This window comes from Oncorhynchus kisutch, linkage group LG15 (genome assembly GCF_002021735.2).
Source record: "Oncorhynchus kisutch isolate 150728-3 linkage group LG15, Okis_V2, whole genome shotgun sequence".
In the NCBI taxonomy this organism is placed as follows: Eukaryota; Metazoa; Chordata; class Actinopteri; order Salmoniformes; family Salmonidae; genus Oncorhynchus; species Oncorhynchus kisutch.
The window spans coordinates 45,399,793-45,421,235 of record NC_034188.2 but is presented as its reverse complement, the minus strand read 5'-3'; the positions used below and the strand labels follow the sequence as shown (position 1 = coordinate 45,421,235).

Sequence of the window (21,443 nt, the reverse complement as noted above, 5' to 3'; positions counted from 1 at the left end):
AAATGTCACCCTCAAAACAACAGTTTATGTTGACTTTTCTCCAATCCAATGTATTTTCCATACAGAGTCCACATCACAAGACGTTGACAAATTACGTTGAAACAACGTTGATTCAACCAGTTTATGCAAAGTGGGTCCTTACTCGAGAGTGACTGTCTGTGTTGACTATGTCCACCAACAATAACCAAAATAACCAAAATGACCAAAATCACCAAAATCATATATTCAACTAAAAAAAATAGAGAAAACACTTATGGGATGGGATTACTGTATACAATAACAGTATATGACTAAAACAGCTCTGATACTGTATACAAATATCAGGCCCAGTTGCATGTTTTGGCTTGACAACTGAAAATATTCATTTTAGTCCAGGAGTAATCAAATCTGAGTTTGGAGGTCCGGAATACTGCTGGTCTTCAACCTGATAATTAATTGCATCCACCTGGTGTCCCAGGTCTAAATCACACTTTGATTAGAGGGGAATAATGAAAATCATCAGTGGAACTGGCTTCGAAGTCCAGATTAGAATTTACCTGCAGTAGTCACTGCTGTTACTAATGTTGCCTAATTAAATAGGTACACGAGACCTGTCAGCTGTAGTGAGTCTATGCCCTAGTATGTGTATCGTATGTGTGTGAGTATGTGATAACCTGACCACAGACTGTTTAACTGAATTCCATTGTGGTTTGGTGTGTAAGTTTGTTTCACTGAAGCGAAGGGCACTGTGCTGTATGTGAGTCACAGTGTGGACTATGCTGTACCTGTTTTACTAACGACACATTATGTTCTCATAGTGTCAATAGTGGTGTTCCGGAATCATTGTGAGAGATGTACTCTACTGTATTCATGTTCTCGTGTCATGACACGAACAGTGCATGCTATCTGTGTGACCATGTCATTGGCTTCTCACCTGTGTGCAGCATAGAGGTACTCGTAGAATTGTAATTGAATAGTGTAATATTATGAGAGCAATAATTTAACTGCCCTATTCTTTCCTATATGGACCTCTTCCTTCTTCTTAATCACCCTTTCATTTGGTATGTGTATGCCATAGGAGGCAGCTGAGGGGAGGACAGCTCATAATAATGGCTGGAATGGAGTAATGCCATTGCAGACATTGCTATGAGCCTGTTCTACCCAATTAAGGTGTCACCAGCTGCCTGTGGTGTGTGCCAGTGTCAAATGCTGCTTACCTGTGTGGCAATGCTAGCGGCACGGGCCCTCTGAAGGAGTCGGCGGCTGCGGAGGTCCAGGTCTGGCTGCGAGGCAGCTCCTTGGCTGCAAATGGCCAGGGCCAGACCCAGCAGGGCCAGTGCACAGTGGATTTGGGAGAACTTCATGTCCAACAGAGCTGGGTTGGGTTTGCAGGGACGAGACACGGTGAAACTAGCTGAACTAAGCTGGACCGGGGTGTGCTGGATCTAGATCAGTTGATATGGAGCAGGCCTGGTTCTGTTGATGAGGGTTCTGTGGGGCTCTTATAAAGAGCTCGCCCTCTCAGCTCGTCACTCTGCTTCCTGGGTTGAGTGACAGGTGGCCTGTCAGGGATGTGGGGGGTGTGGACCACCAACCTCTTTCCCCACCGGCTGCCTGGCGATGATGGAATACAGTGTCATAAACCACTTAGAAACACTGTACGCTTTTTCTTCATCTCTTTGTTCAGCCATTTAGTCACAATGCAGCTCCTCTGAGACTTATTGATTTTAGATGGAGGCACGACAATAAAACAATTAGCCAATATGGATTTAGCAGACAGCGCTGATCTAAATCAAATACAAACAGAAAATGTCTGCTTCATAAAAGCCTTTAAAAACAGGAAGCAAGAGTCATCGCTTAAATGTAAAATATTAAACTTAAGCGATGACATCACGGAATACTGCCGAACAAAAGATTCCTTGCCATTGATTGCTACAGTGGGATCAACAGGTTAGCCTTTGTTTATATAAAATATGAAAAATATAATTTTGTTTGCCATGGTTAACACAGTTTCCATGAATTACGAGGTTAAAATTGTATAAACTATACTGTTCACTTGCATACTGTGTTGTGGATATGTATTTGTTGAAGTGTGATTTGAAAAGGCCTATTCTGAAAGGAATAATAGACTGAGTGCTATCTGTCTGATATCCCTCAGACAGCATTACATGGAATGTCTTGGAATAAAATCAAATTATAGATTTCACACAATCTAATTAGTAGGTTATTTCTGTTTATGCTGAAATGTCTTCTTACTTGCACAGAAGTCTGCATCATACTGTAGCTATTGCTACTGTGCTACATTTTACTGTAGCTCTTCACTGCTCCCCTGTGGCCATGGATTGCAGACATAAACTACAATAAGCTTTGCCAGACATTGTCAATGCAAGTTTAACCTTCATCCCCAGGCTCAATGGCTGGTGGACGACATGAAAGCAATTTTGATCAGGATAAAAACACAATAGGGCACGTCTTCATAAAAAATGTTTGGAAGTCTACAATTTCAAATAGCAGCAAAAAATGAACACTCATTTATTACAATTAAATATTGTCACGCCTACCTACATGTCTCTAACTGTGTTACAACACTATTGAGCTTGGAAATGACAGGTGACCTGTACAACTGTATGATTAATGGTATAGCAGAGCTTCAGGGTTGTTAAAAGGACATGTAAATTACATTTAGTGGTTGCAGCATTTCAATGGCACAGAAAATGTGCATCGGACGCACATGCACGCACACACACGCACGCAAGCACCCCCATACACACACGCACGCAAGCATCCCCATACACACACACACACACACACGGAAGCACCCCCATACGCACACACACACACCCATACGCACACACACACACACACGCACACACGCAAGTACCCACATACGCACACAAACACACAGACAAGTGTGACAAACACAGACAGATTCCATTCTGAACTGTTTCAGTTCATTACAACTATGGAGGGGAAATGTTGGGCATACAATGCTTCAGACCCTTATTTGTTAAATACATGTGGCTGCTGCTTGCAATACAAAATAACAAAGAGCGGCCTTTGAGTTCATTTCTATGGGCAGTTATACAAGGCAGTTTAATTTACCAAAACCCTATGCTTGTGGCTGAGAAATTAAGATGATACAGTAGATGATATACACAGTAGTATGGCAGAAAGTTAAGTAATTGCTTTACCTTTAAGTTAATTTAGCACTTCCTGGAACTGAAAATTATTCAACTCAAGGCTGACAACAGTCTCTTTTTTAAAATGCATCTCTAAACGAACTCAAGCTATACAATAGAATTTGCACATGAATTACATTACCATTAGGGAGTGAAGTAATTCACACAGAAATGAGCATCGAAACACAATGTTAAATAAGTGCATCGGTTATACAAGAGTTATGTGCAACAGTGTCCATACAGACAACACTTTTCTGGGTATTTCTCAAGAAGTATAGTACAATATTTTGTTTGAAAAGCAAGGAGGTCAGTTAAAAAGGGTGCAGGCAAGGCACAACATTGGAAAGCAATATGGACATCAAGGTGATATTGTTGTACAGATAAATGGGAAATGCACAGCCTACTCACTTTGGTATTAAATGTGATTAATACAGTGGGTATGGTTCCATTGGAAAGAATACATAGAAAGGGTCCAAATGGAAGTTTATGCAACACGCCAATGGACAGTGAAATTATGATAACTATATCTCTCCATATAAATACTACACTAAAGCTCAATCTATTTAAAGGGCCAAGTTGAGAGCATGTTAACAAATTCTTAATCATATTATTCAATATCTCCCTGACAAGGTGATTATTACAACATAATTGATTTATGTCCATTGTGGGTATACAGCAGTATTCAACCAACTACAGTGTTTACAAATCTAAGATAAAGTTACTAAGACATTCTAATGAAAATACATTTAGTGATATGAGCGTTTCTTTGCTAAATTATTTTTTGGTAACACTTTACTTATGTCGGTATAATGCATTATGACCTGTTATAAGCATGTATTGGCTCTCAATCTTTTATACACATACATCTGTTAAAACTCAGGAGCACTCTGAGATGCTACAAAGATATTGTAAGGGTATCATACATTTTAAAGGCAGTGCATTATTTATTTATTATTTATTTTTTCACCTTTGTTTAACCAGGTAGGCTAGTTGAGAACATTGAGAACATAGTTGAGAACATTTACAACTGCGACCTGGCCAAGATAAAGCATAGCAGCATAACAGACAACAACACAGAGTTACACATGGAGTAAACAATAATCAAGTCAATAACACAGTAGAAAAAAATAGTCTATATACATTGTGTGCAAAAGGTATGAGGAGGTAGGCGATTAATTACAATTTTGCAGATTAACACTGGAGTGATAAATGATCAGATGGTCATGTACAGGTAGAGATATTGGTGTGCAAAAGAGCAGAAAAGTAAATAAATAAAACAGTATGGGGATGAGGTAGGTAATTTGGGTGGGCTATTTACAGATGGACTATGTACAGATGCAGCGATCGGTTAGCTGCTCAGATAGCAGATGTTTAAAGTTTGAGAGGGAAATAAAAGTCTCCAACTTCAGCGATTTTTGCAATTCGTTCCAGTCACAGGCAGCAGAGAACTGCAAGGAAAGGCGGCCAAATGAGGTGTTGGCTTCAGGGATGATCAGTGAGATACACCTGCTAGAGCGCGTGCTACGGGTGGGTGTTGCCATCGTGACCAGTGAACTGAGATAAGGCGATGCTTTACCTAGCATGGACTTGTAGATAACCTGGGTCTGGCGACGAATATGTAGCGAGGGCCAGCCGACTAGAGCATACAGGTCGCATTGGTGGGTGGTATAAAGTGCTTTAGTAACAAAACGGATGGCACTGTGATAAACTGCATCTAGTTTGTTGAGTAGAGTATTGGAAGCTATTTTGTAGATGACATCGCCGAAGTCGAGGATCGGTAGGATAGTCAGTTTTACTAGGGTAAGTTTGGCGGCGTGAGTGAAGGAGGCTTTGTTGCGAAATAGAAAGCAGACTCTAGATTTGATTTTGGATTGGAATGCATCATAATTCATTACACTCGCTGGCTTTAAGTGAAATGTTCACGCTTTTCCCTCCAAACTCAATTGCTGATAACAAAACTGATCCTAGTTCAGCTGTCTGGTGTTAACAGCTGATCTGTAACTGATGTACTCCCAATAAGGTACCAATCTTCTACCAGATTGCTATCATACTCTTAGCACACAATAGACAACATAACATCCAACAAACAGACAGGCCATCAGGTAACTAGACAGGCAGTTAAAGTGGAATTCCACCACTTTTTAAACTTGTATTCTTTATCTCCAGCACCATTTTCAGTTTTAATGTTGATGACATCATGTGTTTCTTCTTATCTTTTTGACTACAGACCATTTGCACATACAGTATGTAGACTGGTATGGTGCTGGAGATAATGAATATGAGGTTTAAAAGTGGTGGAATTCAATCTGAACTTTTCATTCAAATGTGCATCCAGTAATGAGAAAAATGTGTTTCTGACCAGGCCAAATGAGTCCATTCAGCATGCTGTAGGTAATAGAGCAGCAGTAGCAGTAAGGAGGAGAGGCCATTCAGACTGCAAAACATCTCTGGATTCAGTGGGAAATTCCTATTTTTATTTGACAAAATGTGAGAGTGAAAGGTGCAAAACATGATCACTCTTTTTAAAAGCATGTTTAACTTTTGCACCATGGATTTTGCATTATTTTAGATCACCAGTTTTGTTGTGTGTGCATTTAAAAAAAACTTTTGCACAAAACATTTTGTATTATTTAAGACTTTTGAGTCGGACAGTTTCTTTTTCAGTGTGAAGAGCATTCCTCCCTCTCCTTATTACATAGCATCCAACAAGAGTCCTCAGGCAGTCAGGCACTTTGTCAGGCAGTTAACTTTCCATTCAAATGTATCAAAAAGACTGAGTCCTAGATTCAATCAGTTCAGCATTAACCCACGATAACCAACAACTGCATAGCATATAATTTATTTTGTTTAGGGCGGTGTCGGAGGTGTAACTGCATTGGAGATGTAAAATCCACAAGCTGCTCCTGGCTATATACACCAAGTCACATTAGTAGAAATCCCATGCAGTGATACAAGTTCAAACACGGTAATGTGAGAATCTAGACCTCGATTAGGCTGATATAAATCCTTATTATTTTATTTTGTAATTTTTGAGTGTCATTATTTATATATAGCCTATGTTACAGAGGTCAGCCTGCCTGCTAGGGAGAACCACTTCCTCCTGATTCGGGCTCACACTGATGCTCGAACCTAGGACCTCTGTCTTGCTAACACACGTGACCGCCTTCCTTGACATACCAACCATTTTTTTTTGAGCTACTGAAAAATATTGAATTAAATTGCTCCTTCGGATACATTTCACGCTAGCTGTGGAGTGAGCTTATGGTATGTTATTAACTCTGTTACACTCACCCCTTCTCAACTTGCTTCAAAGCAAGTGATTCCGGATGATGGCCTGAACCCAACTGCTCATCAGGGTCACGGCACTTACTTAGCGAGAACCCCTTCCTCCTGATTCGTCCCAAACCAAGGCTCAAACCTAAGACCTCTGATTTTCTAGCAAATGTGTCAACATATTAACTGTTTGACATATATAAAAAAATATATTTATTCAATAGCGCCATCGGCTCCAACGCATGATTATGCTCTGCAGCTGTCGGTTATCAAGGCTTAATGCTGAACTGATTGAATCTAGTCCTGGATCACACTGACCATCTGCCATAAAACAGTCAGTTATAAAACAGTCATTTAGTAATAAAAACAAAATACAAACAAACAAACAGTAAAACTGAGAACAAAACATCAGATTGAGCAGATGCCACTAACAGGTTGCGTCTCAATAGTCTTTCCTTGTTTCCTTGTGCACTCTCCTTCTGTCTATCCCTTGCTGAAAACATCAGCGTGAGCCGAGGAGAGGACTGGAGGGGATGAAACATGGAAAACAGGATCAATTCGTTCCAGTCACAGGCAGCAGAGAACTGCAAGGAAAGGCGGCCAAATGAGGTGTTGGCTTCAGGGATGATCAGTGAGATACACCTGCTAGACATCCTTTGGTATCCCAGGAAGCACAATGATTGAAACACTGTCTTTATTGAATTAATCAGTCTCTCTGTTGCCCTACAGTGGCTGATAATGGGAGGTGCATCTCCAGTTCTAGCTCTTAGGGTCACTGCCACTGCTTCATACAGACCTGACAGTGACTGACTATACTCCCCTGCTAGTCTCCTTTCACTGTCTGAGGCCTGGGTTTACTGCGTTAGCAGAAGAAGAAGTGTGAGCATATGTCAGACCACATTACAGCAATGCATTGATGAATACTCTACTGTGATGTTGCAGCTGTAGGCACAAAGTTCCTTTATATAATTATGGAACTAACTGAGACATGGTTTTCAAATGAATATTACAGCACTCACTAGTTCATCAATAGAGTGCCGGATAATGTGAAAACACCGGGTAAATGTGTACTGTATAATGAATTACTATATGAAGAAGACAATATTCACAATATGCTGGTTTTACCTGAACATGTTTTCAGGGTCCAACAAGGCCAGCCAGTAGCTGTAGGAGTCAGTGTAGTAGTTGCAAGTCCCTCGCCTATGGCACTCAATGAAGGGAATCTTCCGGAACTCTTCTAGGCAGGACTACGAAGAGGCCAGCAGCTGACCAGAGCCCTCCGCTCCAGCCCCTGTTTGCTGTGAACACACTTTAAATATATAACATGATATCATATGATATAGCACGGAATGTCATCTTTAGCACTACCAGAGTTCTATTACCAGCAAACCAAGACTCTGAAAATCATTGTGGACATATGGTGCATTCAGAAAGTATTCAGACCCTTTGACTTTTTACACATTCTGTTACGTTCACAGCCTTATTCTAAAATTGATTTAAATTGTGGGTTTTTTTTCATCCTCAATCTACACACAATACCCATAATGGCAAAGCACTGTTTTACAGGAAACTAATTGACAACATACTTTCAGCAATCTTATAGGAAAGGACATTCAACAAGCATAGCAGTTATACAAATGACTGATAATCAGCTGAGAGAAATTGATTATCAAAAATATTGTGGGGGCTGTTTTATTAGACTTCAATGCAGCTTTTCACATTATCGATCATAGTCTGCTGCTGGAAAAACAAATGTGTTAGGACTTTACACCCCCTGCTAATATTTTTTTATAAGAGTTATGTCTAACAGAACACAGAGGGTGTTCTTTAATAGCAATCTCTCCAATATAATCCAGGTAGAATCAGGAATTCTCCAGGGCAGGTGTCTAGGCGCCTTAATTTTTTCAATCTTCACTAACAACATACCACTGGCTTGAGTAAAGCGAGTGTGTCTATGTATGCGAATGACTCAACACTATACACGTCAGCTACTACAACGAGCGGCAGTGTAGCCTAGTGGTTAGAGCATTGGACTAGTAACCGAAAGGTTGCAAGTTCAAATCCCCGAGCTGACAAGGTACAAAATCTGTCGTTCTGCCCTTGAACAGGCAGTTAACCCACTGTTCCTAGGCCGTCATTGAAAATAAGAATGTGTTCTTAACTGACTTGCCTAGTAAAATAAAGGTAAAAAAAAAAAAATTACGAGTGAAATGACTGCAACACTTAACAAAGAGCTGCAGTTTGTTTCAGAATGGATGGCAAGGAATAAGTTAGTCCTAAATATTTCAAAAACTAAAAGCATTGTATTTGGGACAAATCATTCACTAAACCATAAACCTCAAACAAATATTGTAATGAATAACATGGAAATGTAGCAAGTTGAGGTGACTGAACTGCTTGGAATAACCCTGGAATATAGACTGTCATGAATACACACATGGGCGCTAGCACATGCACTTAACACACATGTACATTGTAATATTGTTGTATGGTGGTGTCATACATTTTGTGTTGTGGATATGTGGTTGTGTGACAGTGTTATATAATGTACTGTTTTATGTTTAATGTAAGTGTCTTAATGTGTTTGGAACTCAGGAAGAGTAGCGGGTGCCTTGGCAGCAGCTAATGGTGATCTCTAATAAAATACCAATGCAAAATAGCAAAGGGTCTGAATACTTGTGTAAATAAGGTATTTCTGTTTTTGACATTTTATAAATTAGCAAAAAAAATCTAAACCCTGATTTTGCATTGTCATTATGGGGTATTGTGTGTAGATTGATAAGGAAAAAAATAATTTAATCAATTTTAGTATATGGTTGTAACGTAACAAAATATGAAAAAAGGGAAGGTATCAAAATAATTGTTGTCTCCACCTTCTTGTCCTTTATGCTGTTGTCTGTGCCCAATAATGTTTGTATCATGTTTTGTGCTGCTACCATGTTGTGCTGCTACCATGATGTGTTGTTCTCTTCAGTCTCAATGTAGTGTTGTGGGGTCTCTCTTTTTGTGATATGTGTTTTGTCCTATATATATATTTTATCCCAGCCCCCTGCAGGAGGCCTTACAGATTGATTGAACAAAATGGAAATTGGTCTTCTGCTGTGCCCAACCCCTCTGATATACACACACACATGTATCTCTGAAGCGTTACAAATTGATTGGGCAATCAACATTTAAAAGTAATTTCCAATTGAGCCCGACATATGCAGCATTTACTGTGAATACAGACTCCACTAGAGCGGAGACATTGCCTTTAAATTTGAATCATGCTGTAACGTCAAACTTCAGGACTATGGATTGAATCCGGATTGAATCAAGGCAGCTACTAGTGCAGTGCCCGTTGGGCAGTTTAGGGGTTAAGTGTCTTGCTCACAGGTACAACCGCAGGTGATGGCATCTAGGACACTGATGGCAGCAACCCTCAGGCCCACTCTTGAACAGATTTTCCCCTATCACACATGGGATTCAAACCGGCAACCTACCAGTTGCTGGCCCACTCCTCGAACCTCTCTATTGGTATGGCATCGCCATAAGCAAGTAAGCATAGTTTTCAGTTACTAATGAACCACCATTATACTATGGCGCAGAGGTCTTCCTGGCCTTGAGGTTTTCCTGATCAGGTAAAACATTTGTTCAGATAAAAATGTACTTGCATTCCATTCAGCTACTGAATCTAAGGTCAGGGTGTGACAGGAACTCCTGTATGGATGGGTTACATCCATACAGGAGTTCCTGTCACACCCTGACCTTAGAGAGACATTATATTTCTCTATTTGGTTAGGTCAGGGTGTGATGTGGGGTGGGCATTCTATTTTTTGTTTTTAAGGTTTCTTTATTTCTATGTTTTGGCCGGGTATGGTTCTCAATCAGGGACAGCTGTCTATCGTTGTCTCTAATTGGCAATCATACTTAGGTAGCCCTTTTTCCCTCCTTTCAGTGTGGGCAGTTAATATTGTTTGTGGCACTTAGCCCTGTAAGTTTCACGGTTGTGTCATTCGTTTGTTGGCGACATTTCAAAAATAAAGAAAATGTACGCTCACCATGCTGCACTTTGGTCTACTTCCAACGACACCTGTGACAGAACTACCCACCACCAAAGGACCATGCAGCGTGGTCAGGAGGAGTGGACACGACGGAAACCTGAGAGGCAACCCCAAAATATATATTTTTTTGGGGGGGGGGCAGATGACGTGGGCGTCGGTGCTGAGGGGTGAGTCCGAGACCGAGGAGGAATTCTTGGACCGTTTGAGCGAGAAGTGGTTGGCAGTCGTGAGGGACGAAAGAGTTTGGAGAGGTTGGAGTTTGGAGCAAGACAGTCGCTTTGAGGAGCATGTGACTGGTCAGGCACCGTGTTATGGGGTGAAGCGCACGGTGTCTCGAGTGAGCATTCACAGTCCGGTGTGCTCTGTGCCAGGGTCCCGCATTTGCCGGGTGGAAGTGGGCATCCAGCCAAAATGGGTTGTTCCAGCTCTGTGCTCGAGACCCCAGGGCACCTTCACGGCCCAGTTTATCCGATTCCCGCCCCATGCACCAGGCCTCCCGTGTGTCTCTCCAGCCCGGTTAGTCCTGTGCATGCTTCAAGGACCAGGCCTCCTGTGTGTTTCCCTAGCCTGGTGAGTCCTGTGCCTGCACCCAGAACGAAGCCTCCAGTGATGATCCATGGCAAGAAGCCTCCAGTGATGATCCATGGCACGAAGCCTCCAGTGATGATCCATGGCAAAGAAGCCTCCAGTGATGATCCATGGCAAAGAAGCCTCCAGTGATGATCCATGGCATGAAGCCTCCAACGACGGCCTCCAGTCCGAAGCCTCCAGCGACGTCTTTCAGTGCGCAGCCTCCAGCGACGTCCTTCAGTCCAGAGCCCCCAGCGAGGGTGCCCAGTCCGGGGCCCGCAACGAGGGTGCCCAGTCTGGGGCCGGCAACGAGGGTGCCCAGTCCAGGGCCCGCAACGAGGGTCCCCAGTCCGGGGCCCACAACGAGGGTCCCAAGTCCAGGGTCGGCGGCGAGGGTAGCCAGTCCGGGGTCGGCGGCGAGGGTCCCCACACTAGAGGCACCACCAAAGCGGTTTGAGCCAGAGGTGGAGCGGGGTCTACATCCCGCACCAGAGGCCCTGTAAGCTTAGCCCTGTAAGCTTCATGGTTGTTTCTTTCGTTTGTTGTTTTGTTGGCGACATTTTAAAAATAAAGAAAATGTACGCTCACCACGCTGCACTTTGGTCTACTTCCAACAACACCCGTTACAGTTCCTCTTTCTCAGACTGTAGTTCCTACCATGACAAAAGAGTAGCCAGCACAAAGACAAAGCCAGCCCATATAGCGCAAATGCGGTATGATTGATTGATATAATTTGGCAGTTAAAAAAAACTGTCACGGCTTCTGCCGAAGTTGGTGCCTCTCCTTGTTCGGGCGGTGTTCGGCGCTCGTCGTCACCGGCTTTCTAGTTGCCACCAATCCATGTTTCTGTTTTCAATTTGTTATGTCTTGAGTGTACACACCTGGTTCCCATTTAGTTATTATTATTATTTCGTTATTTAACCCTCTGGTTCCCATTATGTGTTGTGTGTGATTGTTCCTGTTATGTGTTAGTCTTGTGTGTTAGGGTTTGTATTTCCCTACGTGGATATTTTGTACTGTTTATTTTTTTCCTGAGTAAAGTACATTATTTTTACTCAGTTCTGTTTCCTGCGCTTGACTCCGTCCTCACCTATATACCACTGACGCTGACATAAACATACATCACATTGACTCTGAAGAGCATGCTTGGGCAGACAAGGAAACATGCCAGCATAATTTTCCATGAATTCATTTCAATTTAGGGTTTCAAAATTCAAGCTAGCTTTGGAGTGAGTAACTTTCTCAAAATTCCCAGGTTTTCCAAAAATCTTGGTTGGAGGATTCCAGATGTCCTGCTAATTCCTTTCTGATTACAGGAATATTCCAAACGGGATTTCTGGATTTTGGCAAAGTTACTGGAATTTTGCAACTGTAATTCAATTAAATTGGGCATTTTACCCAGCAGAATGGGGATTCCCGACTATCAGGGCAGACCCATATTAACTTATGGAGTGACATTGGAGTTCCTTCCTGTGTTATGTCTAGGACAATCTGTTCAAACCAGTGTATACTAGAGCAGAACCTGCTGACATATCTCTCCAGAGATGAGGGCCATACCAAGCGATGCATGGCCTCATCTGTGGACAGCTGGTAGGAGTAGTCTTTGCGGGAGGCTTAGCGGCTCGTGCTGTCTGTGTTGCAGAATAAGAAGGGCATGGTGGAGAAAGGCTGACAGAAACGAGGCTGACAGTTCCCCAGTGTACCTGGACAGCGGGCAAACCAGAGAAATATAAATATATTGGGCAGAAAGCAGTATATCAAGGAGCCGGAACCGTTGTTATGTTATCGAATAGAATAGCAGGGATTGGGTTCGTCTTCGGAGACTGTGTGTGCATGTCTTTGGGTTATATACGGTATATGCATGAATATCTGTGTGTGTGCGTGTGTGTGTGTGTGTGTGTGTGTGTGTGTGTGTGTGTGTGGTTGTGTGTGTATAAATGTATGCATGCCTATGTATATGTATTTATATGTGCATCCATGGATGGATGCGCATGCACATGTGTGTGCATCCTCATACCCAGATTCTGGCCATGGCCTCTGTTGTTGCCATTGATGAACAGGAGGGAGTATCCAGAGTAGATGAGGTTGCTGCCCCCTGGGCACTGTGGCACGTTCTGCTTCTGGCTGTGACGGGTGAATCGGAAGCCGTCCTGTACTGGCCCGGCAAATTAGGGACCTGGAGGGCCTTGGGAGCCTTTGGATCCGGGAGTCCCCTGCTCACCTTGGATACCTGAGGAAATAACCCCATAGTCTCTTTTCACAGACACTCTTTTCACAGACCCTCTGCCACAGTGTCTGTTTAACACTTTCGGGCACTCTGCAATTGATACTTATAAGTCAGGGTTAATAAGTAAGATTCCATGTATGGATGAGAAACAAGTAGCATAATAAAGATAGGGAGGAGGATACATGGTGTGTGTGTGTGTGTGTGTGTGTCTGTGGAGGTTCTTCAGAGGAGGAAGGGGAGGACCATCCAACTCAGTGAATTTCCTAAAAATAAAAATAGTGAAACATTTGAAAAGTTATCCTTCTAGATAGAATTATACAAAATATATTAATGTCACCAAATAAATGATTAAAGCACACTGTTTTGTAATGAAGATCTACAGTAGCCTCAACAGCACCCTCTAGGGTAGCACCATGGTCTAGCCAGAAGACAGCTATTTTCCACCCTCCTCTGGGTACATTGACTTCACAATACAAAACCTAGGAGGCTCATGGCTCTCACCTCCTTCCATAGACGTACACAGTAATTTTGACACAGTAATTTTGTAGGACGTCCTCCAACATATCAGAGCTCTTGCAGCATGAAAAGGCATGTTGTCCATCCAATCAAGGGATCAGAGAAGGAATCTAGTGCTGAAATAATTATCTACAGCTAGTTAGCACTGCAGTGAATATGTCTCAAACAGAGAGAAAGACAATAGCTGAACAGTTTTGAACAAATTAGTTCTTTAAAAAATGACCCTGCCCTGAACATAGTCACTGTTAACAGCCGGCTACCACCCAGTACGCTACCCTGTACCTTAGAGACTGCTGCCCTACGTATATAGTCATTGAACACTGGTCAATTTAATTAGGTTTACATACTGTTTTACCCACTGTGGATTATAGGAATATATTATATACTGTATTATAGTCCAGGCTCATCCTATATAATTACTGCTTGTCACGCCTTTGCTATTCTTACACTGTCCATATTATCTATACACACCACCGTTCAAAAGTTTGGGGTCCATTAGAATTTTTTGGTGCATTAAAATAACATCAAATTGATCAGAAATAGAGTGTAGACATTGTTAATGTTGTAAATGACTATTGTAGCTGGAACCGGCTGATTTTAATGGAATATCTACATAGGCGTACAGAGGCCCATTATCAGCAACCATCACTCCTGTGTTCCAATGGCACATTGTGTTATCTAGAATTGGCTTCCTATTTCGCAACAAAGCATCCTTCACTCATGCTGCCAAACATACCCTTGTAAAACTGACCATCCTACCAATCCTCGACTTTGGCGATGTCATTTACAAAATAGCCTCCAATACCCTACTCAACAAATTGGATGCAGTCTATCACAGTGCAATTCGTTTTGTCACCAAAGCCCCATATACTACCCACCATTGCGACCTGTACGCTCTCGTTGGCTGGCCCTCGCTTCATACTCGTCGCCAAACCCACTGGCTCCATGTCATCTACAAGACCCTGCTAGGTAAAGTCCCCCCTTATCTCAGCTCGCTGGTCACCATAGCATCTCCCACCTGTAGCACACGCTCCAGCAGGTATATCTCTCTAGTCACCCCCAAAACCAATTATTTATTTGGCCGCCTCTCCTTCCAGTTCTCTGCTGCCAATGACTGGAACGAACTACAAAAATGTCTGAAACTGGAAACACTTATCTCCCTCACTAGCTTTAAGCACCAACTGTCAGAGCAGCTCACAGATTACTGCACCTGTACATAGCCCACCTATAATTTAGCCCAAACAACTACCTCTTTCCCAACTGTATTTAATTAATTAATTTATTTTGCTCCTTTGCAGCCCATTATTTTTATTTCTACTTTGCACATTCTTCCATTGCAAAACTACCATTCCAGTGTTTTACTTGCTATATTGTATTTACTTTGCTACCATGGCCTTTTTTGCCTTTACCTCCCTTCTCACCTCATTTGCTCACATTGTATATAGACTTGTTTATACTGTATTATTGACTGTATGTTTGTTTTACTCCATGTGTAACTCTGTGTCGTTGTATCTGTCGAACTGCTTTGCTTTATTTTGGCCAGGTCGCAATTGTAAATGAGAACTTGTTCTCAACTTGCCTACCTGGTTAAATAAAGGTGAAATAAAATAAAAAAATAGCTTGTAAAAGTTTATCATTTGAAAATGCTAATTGATCATTAGAAAACACTTTTGCAATTATGTTTGCACAGCTGAAAACTGTTGTCTGATTAAAGAAGCAATAAAACATGCCTTCTTTAGACTAGTTGAGCATCTGGAGCATCAGCATTTGTGGGTTCGATTACAGGCTCAAATGGCTAGAAACAAATAACTTTCTTCTGAAACTCGTCAAGTTTATTCTTGTTCTAAGAAATGAAGGCTATTCCATACGTGAAATTGCCAAGAAACTGAAGATCTCATACAACGCTGTGTACTACTCCCTTTACAGAAAAGCTCAAACTGTCTCTAACCAGAATAGAAAGAGGAGTAGGAGGCCCCGGTGCACAACTGAGAAAGAGGACAAGTACATTAGAGTGTCTAGTTTGAGAAACAGACTCCTCACAAGTCCTCAACTGACAGCTTCATTAAATAGTACCCGCAAAACACCAGTCTTAACGTCAACAGTGAAGATCGTTGTAAACAACTACCTCTTTCCCAACTGTATTTAATTAATTAATTTATTTTGCTCCTTTGCAGCCCATTATTTTTATTTCTACTTTGCACATTCTTCCATTGCAAAATGGACCTCCGGGATGCTGGCCTTCTAGGCAGAGTTGCAAAGAAAAAGCCATATCTCAGACTGGTCAATAAAAAGAAAAAATTAAGAACACAAAATAACACAGACAACTGGACAGAGGAACTGTTAGAGCTCCTCTGTCCACATATTTTGCACCTGTGATAACACCTGTGTCAACATTTTTTATTTGATTCTTCTTAGTTTACCTTTTACTTACTTAGCTAGCTGATGCAGCTAATTTAGCATACTCACAACTTGACTCAAACAGAGAGGAATGCTATTTATGTTAGCTAGCTGGCTAATGCTATCCAACACTGCAACTCTTCCAAGTAAAGGTAAGCTTTCGATTTTATTAATTTATTGCAACGGTGCCTGCCAGTGTAACTGCTAAACTGCTTGCTGTACACTGTACTGTTGTAACAGTATAACTTTAGACCGTCCCCTCGCCCATACCTGGGCGCGAACCAGGGACCCTCTGCACACATCAACAACAGTCACCCATCACAATCGTTACCCATCACTTCACAAAAGCCGTGGCCCTTGCAGAGCAAGGGGAACCACTACTTCAAGGTCTCAGAGCAAGTGACGTCATCGATTGAAACACTATTTAGCGCGCACCACTGCTAACTAAGCTAGCGTTTCACATCCGTTACAACTGCATGATTATACACATGGATTGGATTGTTGGTTTACTAACGCGTTAGTTCTAGTAGCTATGTTGACTATGATGTTAGCTAATATGGTGTCAGCAAAAGGCTGTGTAGCGGTTAGCATTTTGGTCAAAACAAATCAAGCTTCAAACATGGAATGCAACGCAATGTGCTTCACGGGAAAAAAAACGAATACAAAACAATGCAAAGAAAAACGGAAATATTTACCACAACAAACAAAAGTGCACAAAAAAATAAAACAATAACAATAAAAACTGAAACACTGTAAAAAAACGAAGGAAAAGTTTAAGATCTGTCCAAAGTTTTGGCCCTGCTTATATTCTCTGGCAGGATATTCCAGAGGATGGAGGCATAATTACTAAAGGCTGGCTCTCCATTAATCTTGGTCCTATTCTTTGGAATAGTTAAACGGCCAGTGCCAGAGGACCTGAGGGACTACTGGGACCTACCAAAAGAAGAACCTTAAAATGAATTCTAACTCACAGGCAGCCAGTGCAGAAAACTTAAAACCGGTGTAGTGTGTGCTCTCCGTCTGGTCTTGGTATGAAGGTTTCGCTTGGAGAGGTTTTTTCGGCAGGTAACAGACAGCTGTTGTGCTGTGCACCGAAATCCACAAGCGAATGCAAAAGTTGAGAATGAGAGTGCGTAGATGCGAGAAGGAATAATACAACAAGAAAAGTGATGATGCCGTTTGTGACTGCTATGAAAGTGAACTGAGTGTGCCGGTGATCAGGGGATGTATTCATTCCCGTGATTTTGTTACAAAAGTTTCCTTAAGTGGAAGCAAAATAAATGAATTTGTCCAATAGAAACTCTTGTATTAGTGGACTAATGGAATAATGGTTACACGCCAGATCAGCCAGATGCATGCAAGTGTGCCAGGTGATCTTGGGTCAGTTTCTAATTTCCCCCACCAATGGTTAGGGTTAGGATTTAGGGAGAGGAAGCTGATCCTAAATCTGTATCAAGAGGAACTTCACTCGGGAGCGAATACAAACCTGGGAGTGTGCTTCTGTATCTCAAGGCTCTAAATAACTATTTTTGACACCAAATAATACATAATTCAATATGGGCGTTAATTAATTAACTGCTTGTTTTAAGGTGGAGATATGGTTATTCTCTTGCAGTCATACGCAGTGTTCTTGGTTGGTCATCAATCGACAAGGTAATTGAAAAAAACATGCTTATTTTATCATTTAAAACGGCCAAGTTCTATTCACAGCAGGTTTCAGTCGGTAATAGACAGACATTCCGTAAATACTAGGAATAGATTGTCCACCATCTATGCATTATCCAGACAGAAAAGTGAATGGGCAAAAGAACATTTCGATTTAGAGCAATAAAGAAATGGAATAAATTAACTGAGCAAACTAGAAACATTTCAATATATACATTTAAACATTATTTTAAAACAATTTAAATATAGTATATAGAAATGTTGTGGGACTATAGTAGATGAATAATCAATATTTTTTAGATTGAGTATTTATATGGGTCATTATGCTAGTATTATGTATGTTTGTAATAGTGTGTTATATGTGAAAGTGTGTTTGTATTATAAATTGTATTTTGTGTTTAAGGACTCTTGGAAGTTTAGTCCAAATGGGGACTAAAAGAGATCCAAATCAAATCAAAATCAAATCAACTGCTCATTTGATGATGTTTGTTTTCAGCACAGACATTCATCAATTAGAGATATGAATTAATGTGGTCATGTCTGAATATCCAAATTTGCGTTCTATGTAGTAGGTTGATAATGTATGTGGAAATATACCAGTATGTAAATGCCAGGATGTCATATTCAATTCGGCTTTTCATCTACATGTAGTAGGAATACGTTGTATGCTATTGAGGAAGATAATCTTATTTTCAGACCCAAGTGTTTTTGACAACAGCTGATAATTCTATAAGGGGGACAGGCTATACCAAAAAGAACAAAGGTTGGGAAACAGCGCAATTGTGCATTAGATTATACATGCCCAATATGGCTATGTATGCTTTAAACCAGGTAGGCTAGTTGAGAACAAGTTCTCATTTGCAACTGCGACCTGGCCAAGATAAATCGTAGCAATTTGACACATACAACAACACAGAGTTACACATGGAATAAACAAAACATACATTCAATAATACAGTAGAACAAAAGAAAACAAAAAGTCTATATACAGTGAGTGCAAATGAGGTAAGTTAAGGAAATATATAGGCCATGGTGGCGAAGTAATTACAATAGAGCAATTAAACACTGGAATGGTAGATCGGCAGAAGATGAATGTGCAGGTAGAGATACTGGGGTGCAAAGGAGCTAAATAAATAAATAAATACCAGTATGGGGATGAGGTAGGTAGATAGGGCTGGGCTGTTTACAGATAGGCTAAGTACAGGTGCAGTGACCTGTAAAATGCTCTGACAGCTGGTGCTTAAGCTAGTGAGGGAGATGTGAGTCTCCAGCTTCAGAGATTTTTGCAATTCGTTCCAGTCATGGGCAGCAGAGAACTGGAAGGAAAGACGACCAAAGGAGGAATTGCCTTTGGGGGTGACCAGTGAGATATACCTGCTGTAGAGCATGCTACGAGTGGGTGCTGCTATGGTGACCAGTGAGCTGAGATAAGGCAGGGCTTTACCTAGCAGAGACTTGTAGATAACCTGTAGCCAGTGGGTTTGGTAATAATTTGAGAAACCAAGGCTGTCGAGTCTACCAATAAGAATGTTGTGATTGACAGAGTCGAAAGCCTTGGCCAGGTCGATGAATACGGCTGCACAGTAATGTCTCTTATCAATGGCGGTTATGATGTCGTTTAGAACCTTGAGCGTGGCTGAGGTGCACCCATGACCAGCTCTGAAACCAGATTGCATAGCGGAGAAGGTATGGTGGGATTCGAAAGGGTCAGTAATCTGTTTGTTAACTTGGCTATCGAAGACCTCAGAAAGACAGGGTAGGATAGATATAGGTCTGTAGCAGTTTGGGTCTAGAGTGTCACCCCCTTTGAAGAGGGGGATGACCGCGGCAGCTGTCCAATCTTTGGGAATCTCAGACGATACGAAAGAGAGGTTGAACAGGCTAGTAATAAGGGTTGCAACAATTTTGGCAGATCATTTTAGAAAGAGAGGGTCCAGATTGTCTAGCCCGGCTGATTTTTAGGGGTCCAGATTTTGCAGCTCTTTCAGAACATCGGCTATCTGGATTTGGGTAAAGGAGAAATGGTGGGGGCTTTGGCGGGTTGCTATGGAGGGTGCCGGGCAGTTGACCGGGGTAGGGGGAGCAATGTGGAAAGCATGGCCAGCCGTAGAGAAATGCTTATTGAAATTCTCAATTAGAGCGGATTTATCGGTGGTGACAATGTTTTCTAGCCTCAGAGCAGTGGGCAGCTGGGAGGAGGTGCTCTTATTCTCCATGGACTTTACAGTGTCCCAGAACATTTTTGAGTTAGTACTACAGGATGCAAATTTCTGTTTGAAAAAGCTTGCCTTAGCTTTTCTAACTGCCTGTGTATATTTGTTCCTAACTTCCCTGGATGACATCTATGAGGGTGCCCGTGTTTACTGATTTGGGGTTGTACCTGGTAGGTTCATTGATAATTTGTGTGAGATTGAGGGCATCAAGCTTAGTTTGTAGGATGGCCAGGGTGTTAAGCATGTCCCAGTTTAGGTCACCTAGCAGCACGAGCTCAGAAGATAGATGGGGGGCAATCAGTTCACATATAGTATCGAGGGCACAGCTGGGGGCAGAGGGAGGTCTATAGCAAGTGGCAACAGTGAGAGACTTGTTCCTGGAAAGGTTCATTTTTAGAAGTAGAAGCTCAAATTGTTTGGGTACAGACTTAGAAAGTAATACAGAACTCTGCAGGCTATCTTTGCACTAAATTGCAACACAGCCCCCTTTGGCAGTTCTATCTTGGCGGAAAACGTTATAGTTCGCAATGGAGATTTCAGGGTTTTTGGTGGTTTTCCTAAGCCAGGATTCAGACACGGCTAAGACATCTGGGTTGGCAGAGTGTGCTAAAGCAGTGAGTAAAACAAACTTGGGGAGTAGGCTTCTAATGTTAACATGCATGAAACCAAGGCTTTTACGTTTACAGAAGTCAACAAATGAGAGCACCTGGGGGGTGGGAGTGGAGCTAGGCACTGCAGGACCTGGATTAACCTCCGCATCACCAGAGAAACAGAGGAGAAGTAGGATAAGGGTACGGCTAAAGACTATACGAACTGGCCGTCTAGCACGTTCAGAACAGAGAGTAAAAGGAGCAGGTTTCTGGGCACGATAGCATAGATTCAAGGCATAGTGTACAGACAAAGGTAAGGTAGGATGTGAGTACATTGGAGGTAAACCTAGGCATTGAGTAATGAAGAGAGAGATATAGTCTCTAGAGAGGTTTAAACCAGGTGATGTCATCGCATATGTCGGAGGTGGAACAACATGGTTGGTTAAGGCATATTGAGCAGGGCTAGAGGCTCTACAGCGAAATAAGACAGTAATCTAACCAGGACAGTAATGGACAAGGCATATTGTTGTTAGAGAGAGGCATGCATAGCCAAGTGAACATATGGGTCCCGTGAGTGGTTGGGCTGGCTGGGGACACGGCGATTCAGACAGTTAGCAGGCTAACAAGCTAACAGTTAGTAGGCCGGAGCTAAACAAGCTAGCAGCTAGTAGACCAGGGCAAGCTAGCAGTTAGCAGGCCGGGTTGCAAGAGCTAGCAGTTAGCAGACCGGGCAGGCAAGCTAGCAGTTAGCAGACCGGGTTAGCAAGCAAGCAGTTAGCAAGGGCTAGCAG

The 21,443-nt window shown here is 42.0% G+C and overlaps 1 protein-coding gene across 5 annotated transcripts in view; it reads right to left on the bottom strand.

Annotated features, from left to right (window-relative positions):
• The window catches only part of LOC109906819 (somatostatin-2), a 42,983-nt gene that overhangs the window by 7,541 nt on the left and 13,999 nt on the right, over positions 1-21,443 (bottom strand). Inside the window, exons 2-4 of one of the 5 annotated variants that reach the window (XM_031790330.1) lie at positions 13,062-13,274; positions 7,557-7,729; positions 1,197-1,593 (exon numbers count right to left, since the gene is read on the bottom strand). In XM_031790330.1, the coding sequence (XP_031646190.1) occupies positions 1,197-1,343 (147 nt within the window). In that variant the 5' untranslated portion in view covers positions 1,344-1,593; positions 7,557-7,729; positions 13,062-13,274. Of the gene's footprint in view, positions 1-1,196; positions 1,594-7,556; positions 7,741-13,061; positions 14,045-21,443 lie in introns of those variants that run through there. The other 4 variants (XM_031790328.1, XM_031790329.1, XM_031790332.1 and 1 more) reach the window with 4 other exon arrangements.